Source organism: Artibeus jamaicensis, unplaced genomic scaffold, assembly GCF_021234435.1.
Source record: "Artibeus jamaicensis isolate MK-2021 breed Jamaican fruit bat unplaced genomic scaffold, CSHL_Jam_final contig_519, whole genome shotgun sequence".
NCBI lineage: Eukaryota > Metazoa > Chordata > Mammalia > Chiroptera > Phyllostomidae > Artibeus > Artibeus jamaicensis.
Window position 1 is genome coordinate 55,782,681 of NW_026521871.1, and position 19,387 is coordinate 55,802,067.

The following is a 19,387-nucleotide window of genomic DNA, read 5'->3' on the forward strand; positions in this document are numbered from 1 at the left end:
TTGCAAAGGCAGTATTCTTACATGAGGTCTTAGAGAGCAAGCACACTTCAGCATTTGTGTAAATCTTTCCTCTTCTCATAGTAAATAAATTGGAAAACATTAGGTCAAGTTATCAGTGATTCGCTCTTAAATGCTTTATTTTTCTGCAGTAGTGCTTGGTCATATAGTTATTTGAATACAGTTAAATTAAGAGGTAGCATTCTATACATTTGATGAAAGAGTTCTTAGCTAAATAGGTTATTTCCAACTTTCATTCATTTATCGATTTTTTCATTTCTTAAAGAACCACTGGATTACTCTTGGGAAGTTGTAAGGGACCCATCTACAAAGGGTGCACTTGTCCACACCAGACTAAAGAGCTGTTTCTGAATACAGAGAAGCAGTTTGCTGTTCTGACCTGTTTTTTTTTGCCTTGGAGGGCTTCATGATTAGTTTCTGTAGTACTTCAGACTGCTTGACCTTGAGCTGAGAAGTATAAAACTGTGGCACTTCTTCAGTCCCCACAGGTGTGACTAGCAAAACACATAGAAGGCAGGGTTACCCCCACCCCCCAAGTTCCTCACATGGATGTACACCTTCCTTAGAAGCACTGTTTCTTGAGTGTTGTTGGGCGAGGCAAAGGTGAATGGGTTCGGCATTGTGTGGTCCCGTCAGCAGAGCCTTACCCTCACCTCACCCCACTTACTCATCCTTGTGCTTTTTATCACTGGAATCGGGAGCCTGATCCTGGATGAGAACCGAAGTCATCAGAGTAAAAACAATGGTAGTTCCCCTGTAACTGATCATTAAACTATCATTTAGTTCATTTTCATGAGAAGTGCATGATTCCTAAAGACCCTAAGGGGGCTACATAATTATAAAAATGCTATTATAACTATATTTGAGAATATGTAATAACAGTTTTACTTATGTGTCTCTTTTGCTTTAGAGAAAATGAAAAGAATCTGGTTTTGGGGGTTGGTTTGTCAGTTAAGAGTCTATGCTTGTTACAAATCAAACATTGCTTCATTGTCTCTGTCTCCTGGGTGGGTGTGCCACGAACTATGAAGAGACTAGGTGCCACCAGCAGAGCTGGAATGGGGGCTTGGCACATACTCTCTAATCAGAAGAGTTGGGACTGCATGTGGGTACTAGAGCCCCTGGGACCAGCTGGGATTCCTTTATGCAGCACCCCTTGGAGCATGTGCAGACACACATCCTGTGTCTCTCTCGCAAGATGTGGTTTGCAGCACTTCCCAGATGTATTTGCCAATGGAACCCCTCTGTGCCCTTCCCCCACCACACACTTTTCTTTTGATCTCATTTCATAAGATGAAACACGGAGATAGAGCATGGACTGGGAGGTCAGACAGATTGAGATTAGAATTCCAATTTTACCATTTTTCTCTGCTCTCTGATTTTGAGCCAGGAACTTGGCCCCTCTGATTCTCATTTTTTTTCAGAGGCAAAATTCCTCTTTTGAAGATTAAATGCAGAAAAAGAAGCACTTTTTTAAACAATGCCCTGTGCACAGAAGATGCTCATTTAGTGGCTGCTGTTGCTGCTGCTCTGGCATCCTGATGAGGGTGTAGCTGGGTCTCCCACCCAGACCTTTCCCTGGGCTTCTGCTGTGATGTGGGCTCTCAGCTGCCTATTTTTTGTTTACCTACATACCCCCACAGAGACCTCAAAGTCATCATGCACATCTGAACTACCTCCCGCTTTGCATCTTCTCTGGTTGGTGCTACTACGTCTGATCAACGTCTAAACCTGGTCAGCTCTGTCTCCTGAATATATCTCACACCCATTCGCTTCTCTGCGTCTCCAGTGTGCATCATAGCATCCCAGGGCTACTCCAGTTGTCTTTTGAGAATTTTCTGTGTTACCAACCTGCCTTCCACACTGCAGCCCAAGTGATTATTCCAGACTTATGAGTCAACACTGCTTCTCACAGCCACTCTGAGGCCCATAATGGAGTTTTTCAAACTTGTTAATTCTAACAACCAACTGAAACCTTTTCTAAGGCACAAATTTTTGGTCTCCCTCCAAGATTCTCTCCTTTCGAGGTTCTGATCCAGAACTGGGATGCAGCCAGGACTCAGCATTTTAATAAGTTGCCAGGTACTCCCATTGATAGCCTCTTTGTCCCCTGCCCAGCACTCCAGTGCCCTCCTACCTGATGCTCCCAGTTCTCCCACCATAAAGCTGCCTCATATGTCAGTCTGCCCTTGGTGCACTCTCCTCCTGGAACCCCCTTCTCTCCATCTCGACCTCTCCTTTATCAAATGCTGCAAGCCTAGCAGTATTGCCAAAATTTGTTCCAGTATCTCCTCAGACAGCCTGTCTAATCCCAGTAGAGCTTGCCAACCCCTTTCCATGGATGGAGAGAATTTTTACGTTGTGCTGCAGTTTGGGGGTCCTTGTGTCTCTGCTCCAGTAGACTCAGAACTCTGAGGATTGGGAGCATTTCAGTTGTTTATTCCCAGCATCTAGCTCAGTTCCTGGGACATGGTAAGAGTTCACGAATGCTTGTTGAATGAATAAAAAGGAAGGAGGGAGGCTGGCAAACCTCTGAATTGTAGTAGTAGTAATGAAAGTGTTCTTTGGAGCCCTGAAGTATCCCAGGGTTGGTGGTTAGGAAAGAGGCCTAGGTAGGGTGGATTCCTACCCCTGCCTTCCTCCCTCCACTTGTGATTCAGTCAAAGTAGCTCTGTTTTCAATTTTTGTATGTCGGTCAACAGTGAAAGGTTTTGTTGAAAAGAAGAGGAAAGCTGATGCTAAAAATGAAATTGGAAATCACAGCATTAATTTGCCTTATGAAATTCCCGCATGCACTTCTGTACTTCCTGCTGTAGAATGAAGTGGGAAAACTTGAAGAACTTGAGAAATAAAGTCAAGCGATCTAAATTGGAAAATGAATCTATGAGGAAATAGTAGAGATTTCCTAATCTGTTGGGTTGTGCCATATAGTGTGGCCTTGGGGCTACTTGCCTGTTATGAGAGAGATGCCAAGTAGCTGGCATCTGTTTCCACAGAGGACCAAATGAGAAACATGAGAGTACATTGCAAAAGTTGAGAGAATTTCTCTGAATTCTTTGAGGAGTGTGCTTGTGTTTCCAAAACAGAGTCTTCAGAAAATGCCCTCCCTGAGGGTCAGAAGCCCTATCTCTGCCTCAGTGCCTGGTGTGGGCTGGCACCACTCTGGAATTCACCGAACATTAGCACCAGGGAAGAAATGTGTGCAGCGTGTGAATTAGAACTCTCAGAAGAGCAAGTGACTTTAAAATTAACGCACTGTTAGACTCGCTGCAAATTCAAATTAATGGAATTCAGTTGTACGAACTTGCTCAATAATATGAAATTAATGTAACTTCACCTACTGTTCATGCATAGCTTATCATGAGGATAACTATGTGTAAAGCAGTTCTCTTATAACATTGCTTATTGAAGACTGAGAATTTAACATCATCTCTTCTTTTTTCTTGAAAGAGGTAGCATTTTCTCATCCAAATTAAGAGAGAAACTGACGTGTTGCCCTCATATAGAGGTGTGGATGTTTATAAAATCTCATGAATGAATTTTACTCTCTCAGCCACAGTTTTTTTCACACCTTTGGGAAATAGGAGTAGTTGCTGTAGTTCTGGCTGGCAAATAGATTCAAGCAGCAGCTATCAAACTGTGTTCATACAGACTCCATTGCCTTACATAAAAGTGCATCGTGGGGTCAGATACCACCTGTCCTGTTGGCACTTAGAAGACATAACGTTTTAAACTTCTGAACAGTCCTAGAGGATAGAAACCTGTCTGTGTTTGGTAAAATATTTCCTAGCAGTATTTAACTATTCTTTTTTTTTAATTTAATTATTTTTCAACTACAGTATTCTGTCTTTTACTCCCATCCCAGCCCACCCTATTTGTTCTTTTTAGAATAGCTATTGCCAAATCAGGAAACATTGTACAGATATTGGCCTTCAAAGAGTTTGAATGTTAACAGAAAGCATCATTTATTCATCATACACATTGGAGAAGCTAGCAAAACAGGAAATAATGATATATGGGTATGATATATGGGTATCTAATGCCCTTTGAAATAAAAAAAAAGTTATTTTGAATGTTTCACAAATTGTGAAGAGGGTCAGGTGAAACCAGCAGCATGAAGGACTCTAGGAAATGTGAAGCTCAGGTGGGCACTGTGAGAACTGCCTTAGCAGCCTCCTTTCACTGTCAAGGAGTAAGAGAAGTTCTTAGGTTCTGATAGGCAACTCTGTCCACCCGAAATTCTCTTTATCCTTTTGTCTTTGGACCAGAACTTGGTGCAGCCCCTCCAAATTGCACCTGCTTCTGTGGTTATCTAACAGCTCCAAACAGACACCCAGCCTGCTGGGTGTTCTGCTATCACCAGTGTGTGACCCCTTGGTGGCTCTGGGGATCCTCTCCATTCCAGGCGTTGGAAAGGGGAGAGAGGACCAATGCACACATGTAAGAGGTGTTTGGGGCTAAGCCTGGAAGTGGCCCACCTTACTCCCATCAACATTTCGATGTCTAGTACAGTCACAAGGTCACACCCAACCTCAAGGGAGGCTGAGAAGTGTAGTCTATCTGGCTGCTCAAGAAGAAACGGAGAACACAGATTTTAATGAGCAGCTGGGGGAAACTCTCTGTCACAACATGCTTGATGCTTCTCAGTCCTTGGTTGCCAAGTTAGAAGGTTAACCATCTCGTTTGCTCCCTGGTGGATCATCAGTGTTTCTGCATAGCATGATGGTGATGCTACCCGTTAGTACTGGTGACTTTCATCAGCAAATTTCCATAGAGCAGATATTCAGGGAATTTCCACTTTCATTCATTCAACATGTATTGAGCACCTAGGCTTTTGAACATACTAGAAATATAGTAGTGAACAGGGGTCCTCTTCTATTTAGGGAGTGTATTCTCTCATGTAAGAGAAAGACAATATACAAAGAAGATAATGAGTTTGTGCCAAGTGCTGTAAAGCAGAGAGAAAGGGTAATGGGGAGAGAAGATGTGTTGCTTTTGTTAACATCAAAGTTAGTTTCTCTGGGAAACTGGCATGTGAGCTAAACCACTGGGGCTGAAAGAACAGCATTTCGGGCAAAGGTAACAGCATGTGCAAAGGTCCTAAGGCAGTAGGAGCTTGGCTTGTTGAAGAAACTTGTAGAAGACCAGTGCATGTGGAGAGGAGTACACAAGAAAGGTTTGAGCGTGGTGTATCAGATGCTCTACACAAGGCCTTGCAGATCTACAAGATCTGACTTTTATTTTATCAGAGAGCAAGACTAAGCCTGGAATAGGTTAGTTGTGGTTTGTTTTTTGCAACAGCTTTGTGAGGCCTAATTCACATACTATAGAATTCATTATTCAAAAGACACAATTCAGTGGCTTTTAGTATATTGGTGTTGTGTAACAATTATCGCACTTTGAGAACATTTTCATCGCCCCCAAAAGAAAATTCATACCCTTTAGAAGTCATTTCATTTTTCTCCCAAACACCCAGCCCTAGGCAACTACTAAATCTATTTTCTTCTCTATAGATTTGCCTATTCTGGACATTACATAGAAATGGGATTTTACAAAATGTGGTCTTTTGTGATTGGCTTCCATCACTCAGCATAATGTTTTTGAGGTTCATCTGCGCTGTAGCATGTATCAGTGCAACATGCCTTTTACAACTTATCGTAGTCTGTTGTATAGATATACCTACCACATTTCATTTATCCATTCATTTCTTGATGGATATTTTGGTTGTTTTTACCTTTTAGTTATTATTAATAATGCTGCTATGAACATTCGTGTAGTTTTTGTGTGGCCATGTATTTTCATCTCTTGTATATATACTTAGGAGAATTGCTGGGTCATATGTTAAACTATGCTTAATCTTTTGAGGACCCACCAGACTGTTTTCTAAAGTGGCTGCATCATTTTGCATTTCCACCAGCAGTAGTATTATAGTTTCAGTTTCTCCATCTCCTTGTCAACATGTCATCGTCTGTCTTTTTGATTAAAGTCAATCTAGTGGAAATGTAGTACCACCTTCATTGTGGTTTTGATTTGCATTTTCCTAATGACTAATAATGTTGAACATCTTTTAACAACGTTATTTGCCATTTATCTTCTTTGGAGAAATGTCTGTTTAAGAAATGTCTATTCCTTTATAATTGAATTGTAAGAGTTTTTATATAGTCTACATACAAATGTTTTGTCAGATATATTATTTGCAAATACATTCTCACATTCTGTAGCTTGTCTTTCCCTTTCATGATGGTGTCCTTTGAAGACAAAAGTTTTAAATTTTATTGAAGTCCAGGTTATCTCTTTTTTTCATTGATTGCTCATGCTATAAATGTCCTCCTAAGAAATCATGACATAATCCAAGGTAATGAAGATTTTTTTTAAATTTTTTAATTGATTATGCTGTTACAGTTGTTCTATTCCCCCCTTCATTCCCCTCCACCCTACCCCCGTCCCCACCATTACCCCCATTTAGTTTATGACCATGTGTCTCAAGTTCTTTAGATTCTATATTTCCCATGCTATTCTTGCCCCCCCCATCTATTTTCTATCTACTGTCTATGCTACTTATTTTCTGTACCTTCTCCCCCCTTCTCCTTCTCCCACTCCCCTGTTGCTAACCCTCCTTGAGATCTTCATTTCTATGTTTCCACTCCTGATCTAGCTGTCCTTTTAGTTTGCTTTCGTTTTAGGTGTGGTTGTTAATAACTGTGAGTTTGTTGTCCTTTCACTGTTCATGTTTCTTTAACTTCTTAGATAAGTGCCTTTAACATTTCATATAATAAGGGCTTGGTGATGATGAACTCCTTGAATTTGATCTTATCTGAGAAGCACTTTATCTGTCCTTCCATTCTAAATGAAAGTTTTGCTGGATAGATCAATCTTGGATGTAGGTCTTTGGATTTCATGACTTGGAATACCTCTTTCCAGCCCCTTCTTGCCTGTAAGGTCTCTTTTGAGAAATCTTCTGACAGTCTGATGGGGACTCCTTTGTAGGTGACTGTCCCCTTATCTCTTGCTGCTTCTAGGATTCTCTCCTTCATTTTAATTTTGGCTAATGTAATGATGATGTGCCTTGGTGTGTTCCTTCTTGGGTTCAACTTCTTTGGGACTCTCTGAGCTTCCTGGATTTCCTGGAAGTCTATTTCCTTTGCCAGCTTGGGGAAGTTCTCCTTTATTATTTGTTCAAATAAGTTTTCCACTGGTGGCTGTGCCTTTCCCCCTTCTGGTACCCCTATAATTCGGATATTGGAGCGTTTAAAGATATCCTGGAGGTTCCTAAGACTCTTCTCATTTCTTTGAATTCTTGCTTCTTCACTCTTTTCTGTTTGGCCATTATTTGCTTTCTTCTGGTCCACTCCATTGATTTGAGTCCCAGTTTCCTTTTCATCGCTATTGGTGCCCTGTGCAATTCCATTCATTTCAATTAGTTTCGCTTTCATATGTTTGTCTAATTTGTGGCTATAATCAACCAGTTCTGTGAGGATCCTGATGACCAGTGTTTTAAACTGTGCGTCTGAGAGTTTTGCTATTTCTTCATCACTTAGATTTATAGGCTCTGGGGCTTTGAGATCTTCTTGAGCCATTTTTGGTCTGTTTGCGCTCTTTAAGTGTGAGGATCGGAGCCTTGGACTCCCAGGTCGCTGGGTTGTGACGCTGTGTGTGGGGGCATGGTCAGAGTGGGGAAATGGCGGTACCCTCTGCTGTTTCTTGCTGCTGAGTGAGGAGCAGAGCCCAGGGCCCGGCCACTCAGAGTCGCTGGGTTATGACGCTGTATGTGGAGGTGGGGTCAGAGCAGGGAAATGGCGGTGCCCTCCCTGCTGCTTGCTGCGGGGACCCGCTGGGTCCCGATCCAATCGCCCACTCCCTCGCTTGTCTATCCGCGCACAAATGGGCAACCACAGTCAACCCGCAGCCCTGCTCCCTTGCTGTTTCCCCGTGGTCGCTGGCTGGGTCGCTCACTAGGTCCAACCCTGCGCCTGGGTTCCGTGCGCCGGAGTCCGTCTGACTGAGTTTTCCTGTGCAACCCCGCTCCACCAGCTGCTGGTTTCGCCCCTTACCGGTCAGACTGAAGAATTTGTTGTTAACAGACTTCCGAAAAGTTCAATTTTCTGTGTTCTCCTGTGTTTTCTGTTGCTAATATTTAGTTGTCTCTAAACATGGTTGTGTGAGAAGGCACAGATATCCACCTATGCCTCCATCTTGGCGGAAGTCCAGGTAATGAAGATTTATACTTAAATTTTCTTCTTAGAGTTCTGTAGTTTTCACTCATGCATTTACATCTTTGTTGAAGTTTCTCACCTTTATGAATAAAGCCGCTATAAACATTCACATGTAGGTGTTTGTGTGTATGTGTTTTTTACTTCTCCTAAGTAAATACCTAGGAGTAGAATTGCTGGGTCATGTAGTCAGCGTTTGTTTGTTTAACTTCATCAGAAACGGTCAGGCTATTTTCCAAAGTGGCTGTACTGTTTTGCATTCTGCATAGCAGTTCATGAGCGTGCTGGTTGATCTCATTCTCACCATCCGTTGGTGTACTTAATCTTTAATTTTAGGCAGTCTAGTATGTATGTAGTGGTATCTCACTGTGCTTTTAATTCTCATTTCTCTAATGGCTAATGATGTTTTCTTGAGCTTATTTGCCATCTCTGTATATTTCTTGGTGAAAGTTTTATTTAGATCTTTTACTTTTTTAAACTTACTGAGTTCTGAGATATATTTTAATCTAAATTCAGTTCTTAGATTAATGTAAATATTTTCTTTCAGTATATACTTGTCTTTCATTTTCTCAGCACTGTCATTCAGAGAGAACATAGTTTTAATTTTGATAAAGTCCAATTTATCATTTTGTTGTGATTAATGATGTTTGCTTAATCATCCAAGATCACAAAGATTTTTTTTATTTTTAGAAAGAGGAAGGGAGGGAGACAGAGAAGGAGAGAAACATCAACCTGTGGTTGCTTCTCACGTGCCCCTTACTGGGGACCTGGCCTGCAACCCAGGCACATGCCCTGACTGGGAATCGAGCCTGCAACCCTTTGGTTCGCAGACCAGTGCTCAATCCACTGAGCTACACCAGCTGGAACCACAAAGATTTTATTTTATTGTGTGCTAAATATGAAAATACAGTTGTGAACAAGGTACAAAGGTACTTGCCTTCATTTCTCTCCTATATTTTCTTGTAGTTTTAACTGTTATATTTAAGTCTATGATCCATTCAAGTTAATTTTTTGTAGGCAAGGATCGAGGTTCAGTTTTTTTTTGTGGATTTTAATGGAGACTGTTCATAATAGTTTCTTACAGTCCTTTGTATTTTTTTGGTGTCAGTTGTTATTTCTCTTCTTTTATTTCTGATTGTATTTTTTTGGATTTTCTCTCTTTTTTTCTTGACGAGTCTGGTTAGATGTTTGTCAATGTTGTTGAACCTTTCAGAGAACCAGCTTTTGTATTTATCGATCTTTTGTATCATTTTTTTTAAACTTTATTTTGTTTATTGCTGCTCTGATCTTTGTCATTTCCTTCCTTCTACTCACTTTAGGCTTTGTTTGTTGTTCCTTTTCAACTTCCTTTAACTGTAAAGTTAGATTGTTTATTTGAACTTTTTATTGTTTTTTGAGATAGGCCTGCAATACTATCAATTTTCCTCTTAGGATTGCTTTCCCAGTGTCCCACAGATTTTGGATTGTTGCTTTCTCATTTTAATTTGTTTCAGGGTATTTGTTTATTTCTTCCTTGATCTTGTTGACCCATTCATTGTTTAATAACATGTTATTTAGCTTCCATTTCTTTATGTGTTTTTCAGTGTTCTTCTTATGATTGATTTCTAGTTTCATAGCATTGTGGCCAGAAAAGAAGCTTGATATGATTTCAGTGTTTAAATTTATTGAGACTTGTTTTGTGTCCTAACATGTGGCCTATCCTAAAAAACATTCCATGTGCACATGAAAGTGTGTATATTCTGCTGTGTGGGGTAGTGTGTCATTTAAGGCTGCTGTCCCCTTGGTGATTTTCTGTCTGGAAGATCCATCCATCGAAGTCAGTGGGGTGTTAACATCCCTGGCTATGGCTGTCTTTCTGTCAGTCTCTCCCTCTATGTCTGTCTCTCCCTTTACGTTTGTCTCTCCCTTTATGTCCATCAAGATTTGCTTTACTTATTTAGGAGCCTCCTGTGTTAGGTGCATAAATGTTTACTAGGGTTATATCCTGTTGTTGGGTTGTTCCCTTTATCATTATGTAGTGTCCTTCTTTGTCTCTTAATATAGCCTTGATTTTAAAGTCTATTTTGTTGACTACAAGTATTGCTACCCCAGCTTTATTTTTCCTTTCTATTTGCGTGAAATATCTTTTTCCATCCCTTTACTTTTAGTCTGTGTGTATCTTTTGATCTGAGAGGGGTCTCTTGGAGGCAGCATGAAAATATGGGTCTTGTTGTCTTCTCCATTAAGCTGCCCTATGTTTTTCATTTGGATCTTTAAGCCATTTACATTAAAGGTGATTATCAATGGATACATATTTAGTGCCATTTTATTGTTAGACTCTTTTCTTCTCTTTTTCCTTTCTCTTTTTCTTCTTCTTAAAGCAAGCCCTGTAATATTTGTTGCAGTGCTCATTTGGTGTTAACAATCTCCTTTAGCTGTTTCTTGTCTGGGAAGCTCCTTATTTCTCCTTCGATTTTAAATAGTAGCCTTGCTAGGTAAAGCAGCCTTGGTTGTAGGTCCTTGCTTTTCATCACCTTGAATATTTTATGCCACTCCCTTCTGGCCTGAAATGTTTCTGTTGAGAAATCAGATGACAGTCTAATTGGTGCTCTCTTGTAGGTAACTACCTGCTTTTTTGTTGAAGCTTTTAGGATGATCGATCTCCTTGTCTTTAAGCCTTGCCATTTTAATTATGAGTCTTGGTGTAGGCCTCTTTAGGTCCAACTTGACTGGGACTCTCTGAGCTTCCTGGACTTGTATGTCTTTTCCCTTCACCAGATTAGGGAAGTTTTTGGTCATTATTTCTTCAAACAGGTTCTCGATCCCTGGCTCACTCTTCTCCTTCTGGTATCCCGAGATGCAGATGTTGTTACAGTTCATATTGTTCCAAAGGTTTCTTAAGTGCTCCTCATTTTTTAACATTCTTTTTTCTTTTTGCTGCTCTGCTTGGATGGTTTTTTCTACCTTATCTTCCAAATCACTGATTTGATCCTCTGCTTCATCTAACCTACTATTTATTCTTTCCAGTGTATTATTTATTTCAGAAATTGCATTCTTTATTTCTAACTGGCCCTATTTAATGATTTCTATGTCTTTTTTCATGCCGTTGAGTATCCTTATAATTGTTACTCCAAACTTTCTATTTGATAAATTGCTCGCTTCCATTTTATCTAGTTCTCTGGTGAATTCTCTTGTTCTTTCATTTGGGGTCTGTTTCTTTGTCTTCCTACTTTGGCTTCTTTGTATTTGTGTCTGTGTATTAGGTAGATCTGTGAAGACTCTGGTTCAGACCTATGTCAAACACTGCCTGTGACTGGGCCCGGTTGTGGGCAGAAAGAACCTGACTTTGCACCAAGGCAGGCTTGCACCAGCACCGGGCCCAGGAGAGGGTCAGCTGAAGTCTCAGAGCTCTCAGAGATCTGACTCTGCCTGCAGGCTTTCTTTTAGGCTTACTCCCTGAAGTTGCTTTCTCTTGTACTCCTTAGCAGCAGTGCTGAGGCACCACAGGGTCAGGTGAAAGTGATTCCTGTGGATGGGGTTATTGCTTCCCCTCAGGCTGATGCCACTCGAAGGGGCGTGCTCCACTGGAGAAAGATGGCCTCTGCAGTGTGCAGAGTTCCTCATGACAGAGGTCCTGGCACCTCTTCCTTCAGTTTTCTCCCCAGAGCCTTCAGTCCCAGACTCTTCCTCAAGCATCTCTAGTCCAGTCTGCCCTCCCTCTGCTGGAGCCCAGGCTAAGTGCCTACAGTTGGAATTTTGTTTGTTGGCCCTTTAAGAGGCTCTCTGTATCTCCAGCCATCTCTCCCTATTGGACAGGAACCCTGCTGCTTTTCACAACTGGATGTTATCTTGGTTCCTTTCCCGCTCTGGTGCCATAGGCTGGAGAGCCTAGCTTGGGGTATAGACCCCACACTTAGGGGGACCCTCCAGCTGATGAAATACCCCTCAGGAACTTCAGCTGCCGCCTGGGGGAGCTCAACCAGCTCTCTCATGTCTTCTCTGCATTCCCTACCAGTCTTGTTACAATGAAGTCATTTCTTCCTTCTGTTCCTGGTTATAAGGCTTCTCTCCAGCTGGTGTTCAGTTGGTTATTCAGGATGATTTTTCTATAATTTAGTTGTAATTCTAGTTTGGTGCCGGGAGGGGGTTAGTGTAGCTTCCACTTATTCCTCCACCATCTTGGGTCTACCCTGTCTTCTAACAAAGACCTCCTTTAACCCAACATGCTCATTTAACTAAAAGTTTATAACTTCCATCTGGTCACAGCCATTCTTTAAAGAGTAGTCTAGGCGTTGTTTCTGCTCCTCACTCATTACTCCTCACACTTGGCCTCTGGCCTTTTTCTCTACTGTTTCACTAAAGCAGTTCTTGCCAGAATCGCCAGTAATCTCCGTCTGATATCCAGTAGACACCAGTTGTCCTGGTCTCCTGTGATTTATCGTAGCCTTGCACCTCAGCGACCCCTTCCTCCTCCGTCAGACACGCGTACCTTGACTGATAGTGCGTTGCACTATCCTCCTTATTTTTCTTGTTTTTCTGTTTGTCCTTGTGTGTCTAGTTTTTCTTCTTCTGTCTCCTTTTTTTAAAAAGATTTAATTTATTCTTATAGAGAGGGGAAGGGAGGGAGGAAGAGAGGGAAAGAAATTTCAACGGGAGAGACAAACATTGATCAGTTCCCTCCCGTACACACCCTGACCAGGGACCCAACCCACGTCCCAGTCATGTGCCCGACCAGGAATTGAACCAGTGACTTATCACTTTGCACGGCGATGCCCAGCCAATGGAGCCACACTGGTCAGGGTTTCTTTTACCTGCTGCTTAAATACCAGTGGCCCTCAGGATTCTGACAAAAGCCCTGTTTCCTTGTTGTTCTGTAGCCATTTCCTCTTTATTTCCATTTAGTCCCCTGGTTGAAGAGTCTCAAATTTAGATCTGGCCCACATCTTTTCTGAGCCTCATTTCTGTGTATTTAACTGAAAGCTCTATGAAGCTCTATGAAGAAAAGTACCTTGTATACATATTGTTCACATTTGTAATTCCTATGTTTAGCACACAGAATTTAGTAACTATTTGTTGACCAAATGAACAAGTGAACAAACTGAGCAACCCCTGCAATTGATACTATATCTTACAATTCTAGTACAATTTTCTCTGGCCCCTTCCCTTAAACCATGTGTGTATAGTGAGTTCACAGATGGCTTTAGGCACAGCAGAAGTAAGTGCTTGCAGAATCCCATACCTTGTTTTTGCCATGGCTCAGTGTTTTTGTTACAGTTCAGAGGGAACCTTGGAATGAAGAGATAGGAATGAGATCCGGGTGGGGACAGGGAGCAGATGAGAGAGCCAGCAGACATTTCTCCAGATGTTGCAAACACTGTTTCTGAGGTGGTTTTGCCCTTTTTGGGGGGCGAGGGGGCGGTTATTAGTTTATGTAATGTTTCTGAAGTTTTTTTAGTCCAATGTTTTCCTTCAGGATTAGCCTGTATTGTTTAGGGAATAAAATATTTTAAGGGCCCTATTAAATTCTGGCCATTGCTTTAGTTGTAATACATTATTTCTCTGACTTTTTACCCAGTTTTTTAAGTTCCTGTAACATTTTTCTCTTTGCCCTCAAATGATTCTTGACAGTTATATAGAGGATATAAATTGGGTTATAGAGATTATTTTGGATCTGGCATGGTGTATATGTTTATGATCTGAGTGTTCACGTCAGAGACTGTACATGCTTGCTATGGACTTAGCATTATGCCTGGAGCTTTGGGGGTATTTGGGTTAATAACGAGGTAATTGATCTTTATTGCTGTCCTCAGGGAGCATGCACTTTTAGGGAGGTAAGAGCCACCAGTAACAAGCAGCAATACCTATCAGGCAGTTTGTAGTGTCCCTTGCATGTTGCTTGGCAAGAAAAATAGTGCCCTGCAACTAGGAGATAGGTACTTTAGGCCTTGCCTGTCACTGTGAGCTGTTCTGAAAGTATCTAGGGTTTCTCTGTGAATGCCCTTTTTATTTGTTCTGGAGCATGCGGTCCCTTACATTTCTGTCTCTCTCTCCTACATTTCAGTGAGCGGTTTCTGGTGAGACTGAACAAGAATGGTGGGCCAAGGAACCCAGAGAAGATAGAACGAATGTGTGCCCTTTTTACAGTATGTGCAAACTCTCTTTCCCTTCTCTGCTGTGGACACTAATGAGGGGCCTGCTATGTGGATACTGTCGCCCTAGAAACAAGCGTTTATTCCTATTTCCCCACACACTGGGGAGAATAGGACTTGATTTATGTTTCTATCAGGTTTTAATGAAATATTTAAAGAAAACTTGAAATTCGTTTTTTAACTGATTTTTTTATTAAAGAAATATAATCAAATGCCTTTTACTGATGTGGGTTTTATAAGCTATTTAATATAATAGACACTTAAAATCTGAGAAAACTCTTTCTTACTTTTCTTATTCAAGGCCACTGGGAATTTTTCTCATGTATACATCTAGTTTCTCAAAAGACATCCATCAAATTTACAGCTTTGCTGTGTATTTTTTTTGTGTGAGTGCATATAAAGAGAAACTAAATAGTCCTCAGTCAGGTACCAGAGGATCTTTTCCTTCTACGATCTGTACTTCAGGGCTTTTCTGAATAACCATGTTGTTATTCATGGTCTGAGACCAATGAGCTCATCATCTCTCGGAAGGCTTGGTGATTTGCTTATTGGAAAGTGCTAAGCCTCATAATACCACATTGCCTTGTGTGTTTTTCAGGTTGATGCTGATTTACTAAGGTTTATTTCTTTACCCAGTTAAAAAAACTAACTGCTCTACTTTATTTGAGTTTATTTATGGACTGAGGAAGATAATAAGACTGTCAGGATTTTAAACCAGCTTCAACTATCATGGATTCTTCGGTCTGCTTCAGTGACACTGAGATACACCAAAACCCATTGGTGCAGAGATGTGTGGGGCCTCAGTGCCACTGTCGTGTGTGTGCATGATTGACGGGTGACAGGTATCCCACAGCTTCAGTGCACCTCTTAAGCACATGGGATTTGTGATATAATGTGCGACTTTCTTCTAGAGGTAAAATTGGATTTGCTTACCTGACTTTTTTGTTCATTTACTACAACTTTGTCTTTCAAAACCTAAAAAAATGTTATTGCAGAATGAGAAGCCACTTTCACCGGGATAGCTATTGTTGAAAATGCCCCAGATGTACAGAAAAACTTACAAATCTGGCTAAGCTAAAATGACGTTTTGTTCACCTTGGAGCTCAGCATTCAAAGCTTAGGAGACAATGCAGGAAGAAAGAGCAGATGTAGACCTGGGAAGACGGTTATGGGAGTTGAGGTGTCCTAGTCTGGGAAGGTCAGCGCTCTCTCTCTTAACATGAAAAAAACAAGGGGAAGAGTCCACACTGCAGTTAATGGACGTAATGCTAGTGGGTTGTGGGTGAGTTCCTGAACTAGGGCTCTGGGGCTGCCATTCTGAAACAACTAGAATGTCTCCGTGGTTTCAGGAGATTCTTCTAAATCCTGGTAGTCTGCTCTTTTCTGGTTAAAGCAGCAAAAGAAATTGTTGACTCCCTGCTCTTTGGCCTTGTGGGAACAGAGCTGTGTGCATGTGCTGTCCTTGAATATGATGAGTGCAGTCCTCGTCTCTTGAAAAAGTGAGCTTAATTATGATGATATTTGAATGTAATTACAGTAAATCAAAATTTTCACTTCACAGCATTTTCATTATCTATATGGACCCAGAAGCCGAGCTGTAGCACCCACTTTATAAATCAGAGATGCACGTGACAGTCATATGTACTGTGAGGCTGCCGCAGTGGGGAGGCAGAAGGCTGCTAAAAACACCACTTGTCATACTGTCCTGGATTTCTTTAAAAAGATCCCAACAGTGATTTGAGGAATTTGTACAAAGCACATAAGATTTTTTGAAAAAATTGTCTTATGCAGGAGTTTTGTGTTTTACTTCAGGTTATATAAAATAATAATTTTGGTGGAACCTGTCTTCTTATTATCAAAAACTTGAGTTCCTCCTGTGGGCTAAAGGAGTTTTCCAAATTGGCATTTGTGCTACAGAGTTTCAGAGTAAGAAAATGAAGCCATACCTGCACTTGATGCCAACCTGTTAGCTTACCTTAGTTAGCATCAGGAAAAAGGGGGCCATATCGATGGAACAGTTTTATGGAGTTACTCAGGCAGATGTCAGAGTTACAGTGCAGGTAATCACATTATCCAGGGCACACCCCTGTTCTCTGGAAAGCCTGTTTTATTTTTTCCCCCTGACCTTGGTAGATTTCAGAGCTCCCTGTGCAGGAAGAATTTTATCCAAGAAGGAGGTATTGCATATTTATGTGGTTGTCTAATACAGTGGGGATTTTGCTGACTTTCATGGTAAGCAATGGTTGTGTATATGAGCGTGTTGTCTGTGTACTTGCTCATTACCAGGTGTCCCATGCCTCACACGTAGGGCCTGACAGGTGCTAAGATCCCAATAATAACTTGTTACATAAATAAATGAGTGCTTATATTTTGTTACCTTTGAGTGACCAGCTCAGAGAATGAATTTAGTTGCTGCATTAGTTGGTATTATATTTGCCACACTTATTTATACTCTTTCACATTTCAAAGTAGAATTTTAGGTAGTGATTTCTTGGAATTAAAAATGAATTTGATTATTAGTATAATAACATTATACATTAAAATATTGCCTTTTTTCTGCAGTATAAATATGAATAAATTGGCTCTGTTTTATATTCATAAATCTCATCATCTCTACAGAAAAATGACAGATTAGGAACAGGGAAGTGAGTTGACTTTTCCATATTTCAAATGGAGTAATAGTAACTGAGTCTGAGATGCTGAGCCCTGAGTCACTGCCCTCTCTACCCAAGTGTAGCTGGGAACCAGCTTCTAATTATGTGGGATTGGAAGGTATGGTCCAGTGAATAAATCTAAACTCAGACTTTGCTTATCTGATGAATGGTGGGTTAGTCATCCCTCTTCCCATTTTACAAGTCTTAGGGGAATTTTAATATGGATAGCTGCATTTGGTACTTAGCTTTGAAGAGTGTGTGTTTAATAACTCTGTAGTAACTGTGTTCAGCCATGCATTTACATTTACATTAAATTTTACATTAAAATTTGACATTCTAATTATGTGGGACTCACAAATAATAATTTTACCCAAAATATTTTCTTGCATTGATTATTATCATATATTTCTTGACCTCAAATACCACAAAGAGTTCTGGGTACCATGTACAACATGGTCAGAAAGAGCCCCTGCCTACCCACTTGGAAAATACAATAAATTATATTTAAGCCTTCTCCCTTTTATTCAATCAGAAAGAGCCAAGGGAGAGGTCCCATGTTCTTGTGTACAACCCATCTATTAGTTCTCTGGTATATGGGGATTGATCATTTCAGAGACAGTTGGTAGTTTGGGTTAAAACAGTCTGAGCTGTGCAGAAGGAACCGATTCACTTGGAAACGTGTCAGACATTTCTGTACCCTTCGGTGATAGACACGTTTCATCTCAAAAAGCACATAAAAAGGATTATCTGTTTTGCGATTTCTATCTGTTATTTAGTGGCCATCTTAATAAGTGTCAAAATACAGTACCATTTTGAAGATACAATTTTAAATTCCTTTTCTAAATTAAAGGAATTAGTGAAATGGAGCTGGAAACTCTCATTTTAATATCAAAAGACAGCTTTCTTGTAAAAATTATCTTTGTGATTCCAGAGATACCAGTTTGTTAAACCTATATCATTATAAGCATATTTTATTATTCCATTAAGAATTTGACAAAATAAGCCCTGGCTGGTGTAACTCAGTGGATTGAGCGTGGGCCTGCGAACCAGACAATCGCGGTTTGATTCCCAGTCAGGGTACATGCCTGGGTTGCAGGCAAGTTCCCTGCAGGCCAGTTCCCAGCAGGGGATGCATGAAAGGCAACCATACATTGATGTTTCTCTCCTTCTCTCCTTCCCTTCCTCTCTAAAGATAAAGAAATAAAATCTTTTAAAAAGAACATTAATATATTAAAAAAAGAATTTGACAAAATATTATAACCATCTAGAATCTAAAAGTTTCAGTTTCACCATTACACATTACTTTTTGTTTGTTTTTAAAGATTTTATTTACTTATCTTTAGAGGGGAAGGAAAGGAGAGAGTAGAGAAATATCAACATATGGTTGCCTCTCGTGCATCCCCGGCTGGGAACTGGCCTGCAAGGAACTTGCCTGGAACCCAGGCGTGTGCCTTGACTGGGAATCCAACCACAGTTGTCTGGTTCACAGGCCCGCACTCAATCCACCGAGCTACCCCAGCCAGGGCTACACATTACTTTTTAATGTCTCCTTTTCTTTTTTATGTTCAGAACCATTCTAGAGGGCAAAGCTGCTACTGGGGCAAGGCAAGCAAAAGAGGGTTCTGAGACTGAGACCTCCTGAAATTTTGAACCTTAGGTGCCCTGCAACAGGGTTTAAAAACAAAGTCAACATGGGGCTCTGGATCTCAAAGGTCATTTAGAATTATGACTGCCATTTGGTTGTCTCATTCCTGCTTTCTTGGAGAGAGAGAAGCCTCTGGGACCAATCAAAAGATGAAAGATCGGGAAACTTCCTTTTGTGGGTGGTGGCACACACGAAGACAGCATTATGAAGGCCTCGGGCACGCTGCAGAGTACAAGGTGGTGGGGCGCTGCCTGCCCACCCCCAAGTGCCACATGCCTCCCCTCTACCTCATGTGCACCATTGCACCTAATCATGTGGTTGCCAAGTCCCGCTTCTGGTACTTTGTGTCTCAGCTGAAGAAGATGAAGAAATCTTCAGGGGAAATCGTCTACTGTGGGCAGGTGTTCGAAAAATCCCCCCTTCGGGTGAAGAACTTGGGAATCTGCGCTACGACTCCCACCGTGGAACCCACAACATGTACTGGGAGTATCGGGACCTGACCACCACAGGCACTGTCACCCAGTGCTACCAAGACATGGGGGCCCAGCATTGTATGGGGGCCCACTTGATCCAGATCATGAAGATGGAGGAGATTGCAGCCAGCAAGTGCCACTGGCCAGCAGTCAAGCAGTTCCATGACTCCAAGATCAAGTTCCCTCTGCCCCACCGGGTCCTTTGTGGCCAGCACAAGCCACACTTCACCTCCAAGAGGCCCAATGCCTTCTTTTAGAT

General features: G+C 41.2%; 1 protein-coding gene and 1 pseudogene across 1 annotated transcript in view; both read left to right on the forward strand.

Moving 5' to 3' along the window:
• The window catches only part of DOCK3 (dedicator of cytokinesis 3), a 294,505-nt gene that overhangs the window by 174,594 nt on the left and 100,524 nt on the right, over window positions 1-19,387 (forward strand). Inside the window, exon 10 of the mRNA XM_037128613.2 lies at window positions 14,269-14,350. Coding sequence (XP_036984508.1) covers window positions 14,269-14,350 — 82 coding nt within the window. The remainder of the gene's footprint in view (window positions 1-14,268; window positions 14,351-19,387) is intronic.
• On the forward strand, window positions 18,860-19,385 carry LOC119036580 (60S ribosomal protein L18a-like; annotated as a pseudogene).